General features: G+C 40.1%; 1 protein-coding gene across 6 annotated transcripts in view; it reads right to left on the bottom strand.

Moving 5' to 3' along the window:
* Nucleotides 1-13,053, bottom strand: part of atp11b (ATPase phospholipid transporting 11B (putative)) — a 66,447-nt gene extending 53,394 nt beyond the window's left edge. For all 6 annotated transcript variants that reach the window (XR_007941305.1, XR_007941303.1, XR_007941304.1 and 3 more), the window contains exon 1: nucleotides 12,712-13,053. Coding sequence is in view for 2 of the 6 variants with exons in the window: in XM_022194579.2 (XP_022050271.1) it covers nucleotides 12,712-12,738 (27 nt within the window). In the remaining 4 variants the exon portion in view is untranslated. The remainder of the gene's footprint in view (nucleotides 1-12,711) is intronic.
* Between the last annotated feature and the right edge of the window lie 230 nt (nucleotides 13,054-13,283).

The following is a 13,283-nucleotide window of genomic DNA, read 5'->3' as shown; positions in this document are numbered from 1 at the left end:
CATATCCGTTTCTTACCTGAACACATGCAATGTCCTTTACACTGCAGTATTTATCAAGTAGCAATAGCTAAGAAGTCTTCTTTTTATCTCTTACAGATACAGATGTAATCTTTAAGTACTAAAATCATTCAGTCTTTCATTTTCAGGGCTCTATAAGAACTTGGTGTACACAGTGTCCTTGCTGTCTCTGGAAGTGAATCAGTGATCCACTTGTAGAAATGAAAACATGTTGACTTTCTACTTAAGTTGATCCATTCCTTTCCATTTAGCTCACAGCTTTCTACAAACAGTCCATATGAGATATCTCTGTCAGTTCTCTGCATTTACATACATTTCGGTCTCAGTTTTCCTTGCTTTTAATCTCATAGAGATTAGTCAAAAACTGGTCACACAGTAGATCAGCAAAAAACATCCAAATGTATATTGACAATAACTTCTACCCTTTAAACATTTAGTAGCAGATTCCATAAAGTACATCCAGCTTTCAAATTCAACAGCACTGACTGTATGTAGTTTGGGGAAAAAGAATTACCTTGGACCTCTATGATTATAGATCCAAATTAAAGCAAATTCAACTGTATGTGTCTGTTCTGTCTACTCTGCAGAAGTACTGTACTATGAAGGCTTTAAATAGAAACCATGAATTCAAACAACAGCAATTCTCAACTCACCGTGAATTCCTGACTAGGGAAATACAGTCAACAAAGCAAGTTCTCACCATTTTCAGGTAAAAGAGCTCTGGTTAAAATTGTCCTCCAAAGTGTTAGAAAGTAGCCTAAACACCAGTGTGAATTTTATAAGTGTAATGTTTGGCAAAGTACCTGAGCATGATAACCAACATCTTGCATCAGATTTAGATGCAAATACAGCGCAGCAGAAGTAGCTTAGCATCACTATTTACAACTTGAGGTGCTCAAGGTAAGGGGAACATGCATGATACTACCACTGTTTTGTAACACAGATTGCAAAACGGTTCCCATGCAGCAGTTACACTTAAACAGACATGAAGTAAAACAGGATTTTGCATCAACAAATATGAACCAGTATGTGCAGGTACTAAGGGGGCCAGGAAGTGAATTTTGAAATCCAGAAATCCCCACATCTAGCAAAGCAATTGTTGAGTCACTGGCATTGATCAACGAATTCTTACATCCCTGCAGATAACTTAAGGTAATTTTTTACTTTAATACAGTAAACATCTTACTTAATGCACCTTTACATGATTGCTGTAAGCACGGTTCTCGCCAGCGCATTTCAGCGTAACGGGCCGTTACGCTGTCAGTTTAAAAGATTACGCAGTGATTAGGGCCGCTACGCTGTTATTTTGACAGATAACGCTATGTGCGTTTGTTTTTATCGACTGAGTGCCTATCTAGGTTAATTTATGTCTTCCCACCTCAGCCGTACTTTCCTGTCGATTGACCCGTTCCCGTCTAAAATTAAGAGTCGCTTCCAATCTCGGGGTTACAATTAGCATGTCTCGGTTGTTTCTGTGATGCCATGTATGGTGAATAGTGACCTAAATCACGAGCATTTGGAGCATCTGCGTGACGCTCATTGGCTGACATCTGGGGCGGCCGCTCGCGAGATTTAATGAAGGCTATTGCGCATGCGTGTGCAGGAGGACCTGCTGTTACACTGCAAAAAAAACCTGGTGAGAACCCTGGTAAGGGACTGAGACATCAGCTGTTGGAGAATCTTTCTTATTCACCATCTGCTTTTTAGACACTCTGAGGAGTGAGGAATCCTAGCTCAGCACTCCATCAATCATCTAGCAGTAAAGTTGCTTAATCATTAATATCTCCACACACAGTAACTCAAGTTAGCCAAACCGTAGACCGAGTACACACACTGCCCTGTCTAACATCAACAAAGCAGTCTTGTAAAAATAATGGAAGCACCTCATTCAAAGCCGCTGTAAGCACCTCACTGCAGCTTTAATACAGTTATTCTTGTCCATGCTTTAGTGTTACGCTAATGACACTTCACACTGAAAAGATCTCACTGCTAGAATTAGCAAGTCAACTACCAAAGAAAAACAGAAGTGCACAAGACTGATAACAATCAGGGTCATTTGAAGTTAATAGAACTTCAGAACAAGAAAAGAAGTGGCTGATAAATCAAAATGTTCCTAATGGCTAATACCACCTTTGCTATTTAGTCTATGGTCTCTTATCACCATTAGCAAAGATAAGCACAGTTAAAAAGATCTAACTTTCAATGTCTGATGAAACTATAATGATTCTCAAATGTACATGTAAGAATTTGCTCAGAATGACTATGTGACTTGGGGGTAATAAAAGTTGAAGTGTTATAAACACAAGCACTGAAGATGGGAGTAAGGTAGTAATCAGTCAAAGCAATTTTATTACAAACAACTACATACACCAATAAAACTGTATGGTTTTCAGTATAAACCATACAGTAAACTGCAGGTGGTTCTACTAGAAATGTAATGCTTCGCTAAATTCATTGTTTAGTATGTACCTTGATGTATGTACCGTCATGTTTAGTTAGACTCTGTTACACTTACATTTTCTTCAGTAAAGAAACGCTTAGTGTCATAAGTCTCAAACAAATAAAAACTGCTCAGGGTCTGTCCAGCTTTCCAGGCTAACCCTACCAGCACGCTAACAACTGGTGCACTGACTAAATATTCAGAATCTATGCTGTTCTGCAGAAACAGCTGGACTTCTGACAAGGCTGCATGATGTAATTGACAATCAATTATTTTGATCAATATTGTGATCATGACTATTCATTGTTTTTTTAAGGGACAAAACATTTTTATGTAACTGAAAACTGCTTGCATGTCCTTGTTTTGCTAATGTATAAACCTTAGCATCAGAATTAAATTTAAAATGAGGTTCTTCTTCATTTGAATTCAGTGGATCGAGAGGTAAAATATAAACTAAATTACCCAAGTCTCCAAACAGTTGATACTGTTCTCATGTAAAACTGACTTGATTTGAAATCCAGTGATTTTATCCATACCACCTGTTAATATGAGAAGAGTTTTCTATGTGAAGGGCTTTTTAATGACCAGAGTCCACATTTCAAACATTATTTTGTTCATTTAATTGTGGTCGGGCAAAATTGTGATCATGATTAATTGATGGGCGGCATAGCTCAGTGGGTAGAGTGGCCGTCTCGCAACCGGAGGGTTGCGGTTCGATCCTCGGCCCGTCGTGCTCATGTCGAGGTGTCCCTGAGCAAGACACCTAAGCCCTAATTGCTCCTGATGGGTCGTGGTTAGCACCTTGCATGGCAGCTCCCGCCATCAGTGTGTGAATGGGTGAATGTGATGTATCATGCAAAGCGCTTTGAATAAAAGCGCTATATAAATACAACCTTTTACCATTTACCATTAATATTTGATTAATTACAAAGGTAAACTCAGACAGTAAGTGTTTGAATCACAGTGTTTGAAATACCCCTAAGTGTTTAAAATACCACTACTCACTGCTGATTTCTACACTAAATGATGACACAAATAAGAAAACAGTTCAGACTATGTACAGGTAAAAGCCAGAAAATTAGAATATTTTCATAAACTTGATTTATTTCCGTAATTGCGAACAAAAGGTATAACTTTTACATTATATGTAATCATTGCACGCAGACTGATGCACTTCAAATGTTTATTTATTTAATTTTGATGATCATAGGTGGCAACAAATGAAAATCCGACATTCCGTGGGTCAGAAAATTAGAATATTACCTGAGGCCAATACAAAAACAGGATTTGTAGAAATGTTGGCCAACTGAAAAGTATGAACGTGAAAAATATGAGCATGTACAGTACTCAATACTTGGTTGGAGCTCCTTTTGCCTCAATGACTGCATTAATGCGGCATGGCATGGAGTCGATCAGTTTCTGGCACTGCTCAGGTGTTATGAGAGCCCAGGTTGCTTTGATAGTGGCCTTCAGCTCTTCTGCATTTTTGGGTCTGGCATTCTGCATCTTCCTCTTAACAATACCCCACAGATTTTCGATGGGGCTAAGGTCGGGCGAGTTGGCTGGCCAATTGAGTACAGAAATATCATGGTCCTTAAACCAGGCACTGGTAGATTTGGCACTGTGTGCAGGCGCCAAGTCCTGTTGGAACATAAAATCCCCACCTCCATAAAGCAGGTCAGCAGCAGGAAGCATGAAGTGCTCTAAAACTTGCTGGTAGACGGCTGCGTTGACCTTGGATCTCAGGAAACAGAGTGGACCGACACCAGCAGATGACATGGCACCCCAAACCATCACTGATGGTGGAAACTTCACACTAGACTTCAGGCAACGTGGATCCTGTACCTCTCCTGTCCTCCTCCAGACTCTGGGACCTCGATTTCCAAAGGCAATGCAAAATTTGCTTTCATCAGAAAACATAACTTTGGACCACTCAGCTGCAGTCCAGCTCTTTTTTTCCTTAGCCCAGGTGAGACGCTTTGCGCGCTGTTTCTTGTTCAAAAGAGGCTTGACACGAGGTATGCGGCAGTTGAAACCCATGTCTTTCATGCGTCTCTTGGTGGTGGATTTTGAAGCACTGACTCCTGCAGCAGTCCAGTCCTTGTGAATCTCCCCCACATTTTTGAATGGGTTTTTTTTCCACAATCTTCACCAGGGCGCGGTGATCCCTGTCGCTTGTACACTTTTTCCTACCACAGTTTTTCCTACCCTTTGCCTCTCCATTAATGTGTTTGGACACAGAGCTTTGAGAACAGCCAACCTTTTCAGCAATAACCTTTTGAGTCTTGCCCTCCTTGTGCAATGTGTCAATGGTTGCCTTTTGGACAGCTGTCAAATCTGAAGTCTTCCCCATGTTTGTGTAAGCTTCAGAACTGGACTGAGAGACCATTTAAAGCCCTTTGCAGGTGTTTTGAGTTAATCAGCTGGTTAGTGGGTGGCACCAGGTGTCTTCAAACTTGACCCATTTCACAATATTCTAATTTTCTGACCCACGGAATGTCGGATTTTCATTTGTTGCCACCTATGATCATCAAAATTAAATAAATAAACATTTGAAGTGCATCAGTCTGCGTGCAATGATTACATATAATGTAAAAGTTATACCTTTTGTTCGCAATTACGGAAATAAATCAAGTTTATGAAAATATTCTAATTTTCTGGCTTTTACCTGTATTGTTCTGTTGTTCAACAACGTCTCAATTAGCCCAAGCAAATGAGTCTCTTTTCCATATAATGCCAATAAAAGAGAAGAAAAAGAGGAAAAAAGCCCTGCTGCACTAGCCCTAAATTACAATCCATGCTTTAAATGTTTGAGGAAGACAAAACATGAAACAAAAAACTGGAAACAAAAACACAAACACTCAAGCAGTGGACTGAACCTACTACAAATCACCAAGGCATACAAACTGTCACTGAACTCTAGATAAGGTTGATAAATACTAGGGCTGGCCCGAATAGTGGTTTCTGGCCTCCGAATATTCGGGCCCTATTAAAGACGAATATCCAGATATTCGTTCCGCCCCGTAACGTCCGAGTGTTTGCGCGCGGTGCGGCAGCGGAGACGGCCCGAATAGTCGGATCTGTTCGTCTGGTCTCCCGGGTCCACATTTTGCCCTCGTTTAGTCTTTAGTTAAACTGAAGAATTCCCAAACACCGGTCTTCAGTGTCTTGTCTTGTGTTTATGCAATGAAGTGAAGCGTGACGTCAGAGTCGGCAGCCACCCGGGTGGTGTTTACAAACACGAATGGAGGAGCTGAAATGAGCTGAAGAACACGGCGGAATGAGCCGAAATGGGCCGAAAGCACAGGGAAGAGACGCGCTCCGAATATTTTCGTCTGGGGGGAGGAGGGGATGATCACATAGACATGTGTATATGTTATAGACATATGTGTTTATGTTTATGTGATCACAGGATGAGATGAGCCGATGTGGGCAGAAGGCTGAGGGAAGACAGTAATGCTGCATATTCTTTCCGCCCAGTGACGTCCGACGGCGGTGGGGCGGTGGAGGGGTGGGCGAATATTCGGATACCAAATTAATATTCGGATAGTGCCGTAGCGAACGAATATTCGGATATTCGGGATATTTGGGTCCAGCCCTAATAAATACATCACTTATTATACATATATAACCAGTCAAAAGTCTGGACACACCTTCTCATTCAATGTTTTTTTATTTATTTGTAATATTTTTTACATTGTAGATTAATACTGAAGATATACATTATTTTGTTCACAACATAATTCCACATGTATTTTTTTTTTTATAGTTTTGATGTCTTCAGTATTCATCTACAACGCAGGAAAAAATACAAATAAATAGAAACCATTGAATGAGGTGTGTCCTGGTAATGTACAACCAAACATTATCTCGATCTCTGATTATATATTAAGGTTGAAAATACTAACTACTAATTTTGTCTGTCTGACACCCATAGACATTTAGTTTACTGTCACATAGGTTAAAGAAAAGCCTTAATTCCTCACCTTTGAGAAACTGGAAGCAAAATATGTATCAAAATTGAAGATATTTACTTTTGTAGATATACCCATGCATAATAAGACTTATTAGGACAATAAGATGTGTTTAAACATCTTGACATACTTGAGCCAGAATACAGCCAGTATGATGAGGCAAAAACCTTACCAACATTGTGAATGGCAGGTTCAGTTATTTATGACTCTCTCTGATGGAAAACAACAGTCAGGGTACAAGGGTGTAAAATCTGCATAGTGCTGATGCCATACTTGGCTGGCAGACAATCAGGTAGATGTAGGACTGGTACATATTATAGGAACACTTAGCGTTTCATTAAGTACACCAGTGAAGCAAATCAAAGCGGAAGCCATTCTTCATTTTAGATTACCCCAAGTAAATTTATACTAATCACAAATGAGTAGACGGATACAACAGGTAGCAGATGATTTAAAAGACCAGTATGAAAGATTTAGGGAGATGGTTATATGAGTGTATTATCACTTTGAACTATGACTTAACTTGGAATAAGCTATTCATATCTACATAGGTGGCAGATTCTCTTCCACAGAGCATGCCAAGTCTCTGCAGCAGCATGTTGAAGTGTTTTTTTTGGTTTTTTTTTACATGTTTGGGAAGGAAGAGATACTCAGTTGGTTGAAATCTAAAACTTCACTGCTCATTACCATTAAATCTTACATACTGGTCCTTTAAAGAAAGGTTTCAAAGCATTCGGACTAATGAGATCGTGTAGACTGATGCTTGTTATCGGTGAGAGTTTTCGTGTCAGCTGTATACACAAATTATGGCGCCGACGTGAGTGGCGGCCTCTTGAGAGGCTCCATCTGTGTCTTCAATTTCCCTTGGGATTAATAAAGTATCTATCCATCACACACTTTCTGACAAAACTTTAAGCTGTATGGAAGGAGTGTTCACACTGGTTATAACTTTAAGAATGATAGGAAATAAAGCAATAAAAGAAACCCAGAATATATACACAGTATTGCAAAAATGACAAAGCAGTTCACTTCTAAACATTCTGTGCATCTGGAATCAGACCCCTAGTTCTGTCCAGTAACTCTGGTGCCCTCATCAACTTGAAGGCCAACAGGTAATAATTGCTCCCTGCATACAGCCTACAAGTCCCACAGTGCCTTGGGGCAACGGCAGCACATTACAACCAAAGCGATGCACTGAGTCGTACTGGAGACAAAGAGGCATTTAATCAAATGCAATGAGGTAAGTGGAAATGCAAAAGGGCAGGGAGGTACTCGCATAAAAAACAGGCACCAAAGACAGAAACTGCACCACAAAGAGGAAGACAGAGAGAGCAACAGACTGTAATCAGATCCTGTGGGTGCCGCTTTAGCCCGTATGACTGATGATAACGGCCATAATAACATGACCAGGAGCATGCTAAACCAATATCTATCAGCGTGCCTCATGGAATCATGAAATGCTTCACCATGAGCAGAACTAAAATGAAGGGAGGAACTGTTTTATCACGGTTGGCTGAGGATAGTAAATTATCAAGTTTTACTGCTACATGACAGAGGATCATTAGTGTTGTTGCAGCAGTGTCCGCAAAAGGTTCTGAATTAGACTTTATAAGTGTATGACATCCTGTTGGTTAAAGAGGCTATTAGACAAATTATACACATACGCAAAGCTATAGGTGTTTTTTCACTTCAGCCAGGAACAAAATCTGAAAGCAAAGACTTCAAATTGATGGAGATATACTTAATGCATTAAAGTGAGATCTTCTTTCAAAAGTACATCATGGTGGTGATACATTTGGAAGCATTTTTTCTCTCTTACTACACTGAAGCTATGGATATCCACAATCCCATATCAAGCCTTGCTGTAGAAGACTGACATGTTCCAAATGCACTTTTAGGAATTCACAGTTAAAGCACAAACAATAATGTTAATGAAGATATAGAAAGGACAGTGTGAATTTGGTAGTTTTTGGCAGCTGAATGGATCGCTATAGGTGTATACAATATATGTAAAAACATAATCATCCTTTAAAGCAGGGGTGTCAAGATCCGTTCCTGGAGGGCCACTATCCTGCATGTTTTAGATGTTTCCCTCTTCCAACACACCTGATTGAAATGATCAGGCTCGTTATCAGGCTTCTGCTGAGCTTGATGATAAGCTGATCATTTGAATCAGGTGTGTTGGAAGAGGGAAACATCTAAAACATGCAGGATAGTGGCCCTCCAGGAACTGAGTTTGACACCCCTGCTTTAAAGAGAATTCTTACTAATTCCTAATAAACAGAAAAGGCTGAAAAGCTTGTAAAGTATAAGACATATAAACATGAACTGCGAAGTTTAACTAGAATCTACCCAAGTAAATTAATGGAAGAGAACAGAAATAATATAAAAGGTATGTGGAACAATTTACAAACACAGGAAAGTCTCTTCCTACAAAACTGTGATACATAGATAGATTCTAAAGGCACTCCATGATTTCACTGTTAATGTGAGACTAAACAGAAGAAAATAAACACAAAAGATGGTGAAGAACTAGTGGACAGCAAAAAAATAGTTGTTTTACAGAACTGCAAATGAATTTCAACAGACATTAGGGCGGTACCATTATGGCCAAAATGACGACGATGAACTACATATTTTTACTGCACTTTCACATTTAAAAGAGCACTGCTTTCACTTCTATACTGTGGTAGATGCCAGTTCTTTGCATCGAAATAGGCAACAAAACAAAGGCCTTTTTTGCAGTGCATCTCCTAAAAGTATATATAAATAAAACCGCACCAAAACCTTTCACCCGGAACAAAATCAAAAGAGATACTTTCATATTTACAATACAGTGATGCACTGTCAAGACTTTAGACAACAACTTGAGCAAGGATGGAGACAGTGAGGTACTGTTAGCAAAGCTATTCTTCTTAGCTGCCATGTGTTTATCATACTACAAGTGGCTCCGTTTTTTCAGGTTGCTGAAAAAGTTAGTTTTGTTTCCTTTGTGGCAACAATAAGTCTCATACACTCTTCGCAAATGACGTGCTCTTAGTCAACATCACTTGGCCAAAATCCAAAACACTTCCAGACAATGGATGATGATCCGTTTTGAGGGGTTAGCTCTTCACCTTCAGCTCCAGATATTGGATTTTGTTTTGTCTGACTGCTCTCTGTTGTAAACTACTCTTCTACTGCAACATTCAGGAAATTTGTGCACAGGCTGCTGCTGCAGGAGTGCATAAGCAGCAACACGGCAGTGAGGCAAAAACATCTCAAATGCTCCTGTGTGGCTGGCTGTCAGTTTAGCAAGCACTTGGTTTGATATGCAGTGGAGTTTTCAATAAGCATAGCTTTTGATTGCAACACTAACATTTTAATCAAAATTAACATTTAGTTAATAGTGCAGCCCTACTGGGCATTGTTAAAAACCCTAAAGTAAACTGGAGTAAAAGGTCCACAGATTGCAATGAAATTGATATCACTTCACTGAAAGAAATCACTTACAGTTTCATTAAACCTTTGACAGAACAACAATCAATATTGTTTTAAAGCTACTTAATGCAACGGGTTGATAATATTGAAACTTCCAGAAGAATAAGCTACTGCTACGGTCTTCCTGTCATCTACTGTGAGGGCTTTAATAGGTCACAAAATCTATTGACTCTATTAATCATTAAATTTAACTACATCAAAAGTATAGTTATAGCATCAGAAAAGTTCATTGTTGACTTTGTTCCTAGTTGTGGTGTTCCACAGGGTTCAGTTCTTGGTCCAAAATTGTTCATTCTGCATTTAAATTATCTCGGTAAAGAGTCCAAATGATTCAAGCAAGGCTCCAGAGTTTTACCAAAAATCTATCAAAAGTGACTAAACATATTCATTAGTCATAGAAGTGTGCCTGACATGAAGCAAATCTGTCTCTGTTTGCCCCGTAGCAGCTCTGTGTACAGTTATGGTATGAACTATGCAGTTAAAGGATTCCACCTGAAAGCTGACACTGTAAATCAGGTGTGGAGCCCTGTCTCAGTTCAGATTCCTTGGGTCAAGTATTTGTCCAATGTTTATCTACGTGACTACAAGAGCTTCACCATGTTTAACTGATGAAAGAAGCTGATACCTGAGGTACAGTGATACTCAGGTCAGAGGCCCAGCGTTTCTCTTTAAAGAAAGTGGCCTTGTGGGTAACCTGTGTGTGACGTAGGTGCACTGTTGAGGGAAGTAAACCACTAGTGTGTTACACTATCAGCACATAGCAGCAACTACTGTGAACTCCATGTACGGGTGATTAAGTTACTGCAGTCAGTCATCAAGTGTCTACACTGGCCTAGTTTTCAGTTAAATTGGCATTCAAATATTATGTTGTGTTTGCTGCTCTTCATGTGAGTTGTCTTTTATATCATATGGGTGTTGATCAATTCCTTCCTTAGAGGAAACATATGGATATGAAAACTGATGGTTAGTAATTGTCAGCAATAACAACAATACTAATGTTAATAAGAGTCGTCAGTAATAATATATACTTTGGAATCTGTGACTCTTCACAGGGAATACTGAAACACAATAAGATGTCAGTTTTCCCAGATGCTACCGTTACTTGTGCAGTAAATCTATACGTCCTTCATGGTGTAAATGCAGCAGTATTAGCATGATGTCAGCACTGTTTTTTAAGAAGACTGACACTAAAGCTTGTCACACTGACAACTAGTTCCCCTCCTCCTTTCCATGGCACCAGAGAGACACTGATAAACAAGGAGTGTGAATAAACTGCATTACCTTCCAGCTGATAGGAAGGTCAGACAAATGCCTTTTCACAAACTTTTTCATTAGGCCACTTGTATTAAGATGCCATTTAATTACACTTTTAATTAACTAGGCAGGTCAACTATATGCGATGGGTTAAGTGAGCTGAGCTATCGCAAATTAGGAGGAGGCTACCATTTCTAAATGGACACAAACCCTCTGTGGCGCTCTTAAAAAGTGATGGCCAAAATTAATCTCTAACAGCGGAAAGAAACCCCTTTGAACAGACTGCTTAACCTGCAGCTCAGCAGGAGTCAAAGAATTTATTAAGTGTCACTGTCACACAACCCTGGGTGAAGGGAGTACTCAGCGATGAGGACATGAAGGTGCAAAAACACCTTAACACTGATTAAACTCCAAGGCGATGGTGACATCATGAGTTTAACTGTGTGTGACTAATCTCATTATATGCACTCATTCATTCACATGGGCACGCCCCCCCCACCCCTCCTCACATGCTACCAGACCACCTCTACCAGTCACACCACTCTCATTTCCTGAAAACTGAATGCAAATGCAGACTAGTATACAAACTCTACAAGCAGAATTACCAAAAAGCAAACAAAATCATTATAACCACAATCACTTCATCACTGCAGCATCCCTCGAGTACTTTCAAAACTCCGTTTGCAGACAATGCTCTGGCAACATTAGTTAAAATCAGATTCAGTCAGGACTCATTTCCGTGGTATACACTAATATTGTGGTTTAACTGCTGTATCGATGCCGTTGTCTGTCAATGCGTCACCACACAGTCATGTTTGTAGGCAAACAACAGGTGACTACAGCAAAAACAGGATGTTCTGAGCATATAATCAATCAGAGACGTTCATGTTCAGACAGTGCATTCAGATTTACATCAGATAAAGAATAAACGCTGTAGCAAACAATCCAAATGTATCGGAAAAGTTATCTTATGATCCTAGGGAGCTGAAGCGAGTATCTAGCCACCTATTTGAAATTAGTTTACTCGCCCGTAAATAAATACGTCGGTATGAAAACACAAATGGCATCTCCGCTAGCTTGGAGTTGTTCGTAACAGCATAGTAAGCGGTGTTAGCAACGCTTTTTAACTTTGTCGAGTTTTAGCCAACAAGCTAATGTTAGTGAACTTTCAGGTACATTTCCCAATGACAAACCATTCAACAGTAGTCAAGGGGCTAACAAACTTCGAATGAAACTCATAAGTCAAATTTCAAACACAACATTTGTCTTAACAGGTTTGCTTGTTACCCATCCCCAGCCAATTAACTAAAGCTAGCTGGGAAGGTAACTGTTAGCTAACACAACCTATACCTGTCATCAAGACCAGACGGATAGCGATGTTTTGGACACATCGGCAACAGCTAATTGGCTAGGTTAGCTTTTCTTTTCCTTAACAAATAAAGTTCAGACATCTTTCCATGGGCTAAACCTTGTATTTCGTCGGGTGGCTGTTGTGGCGAACTAAAGGAGGCTAGCAGTATGAGAAAGGTAGGAGAGCAGTTTTACCAGCTGCTGTCGTATCCACCGTAGCATCCTTGCAGAATACGCTTGAAGTAGCCAGCACAGTCGCTAGCCCAGTGCTAGCAACTAGCTACTCCAACAAAACGGTCCCGGAACATAAATATTTCCCCCCAGAGGCAACCGTCCTCGGTCGCATTACGCGGCACATTCATACAGTGCAGCGGTACAAAAAATACGTGCAATCTTTCCCATTCCGCGGCGATGTCAGACAAATGGTTCCTGGTAAAAAAGTGACAGACGGCTGGCCGTGGAGTCCCAGCGAGCTACGCTGCTACATCTCTGCTCTGCCACGATCACTTTCACTCTGCCAGCACACACACTGCTCTGTGCGGATACTGATGCTCTGAGACGGGCTCACGACGCCCCCTGGCTATAGATGGATAGATAGATAGATAGATAGATAGATAGATAGATAGATAGATAGATAGATAGATAGATAGATAGATAGATAGATAGATAGATAGATAGACAGACAGACAGACAGACAGACAGACAGACAGACAGACAGACAGACAGACAGTACAAAAATATCATTCTATGTTATGTTCAAGCCTTAT

The sequence above is a fragment of the Acanthochromis polyacanthus genome, chromosome 4 (genome assembly GCF_021347895.1).
Source record: "Acanthochromis polyacanthus isolate Apoly-LR-REF ecotype Palm Island chromosome 4, KAUST_Apoly_ChrSc, whole genome shotgun sequence".
Lineage (NCBI taxonomy): Eukaryota > Metazoa > Chordata > Actinopteri > Pomacentridae > Acanthochromis > Acanthochromis polyacanthus.
The sequence above is the reverse complement of the archived record's forward strand: the minus strand, read 5'-3'. Positions and strand labels throughout refer to the sequence as shown.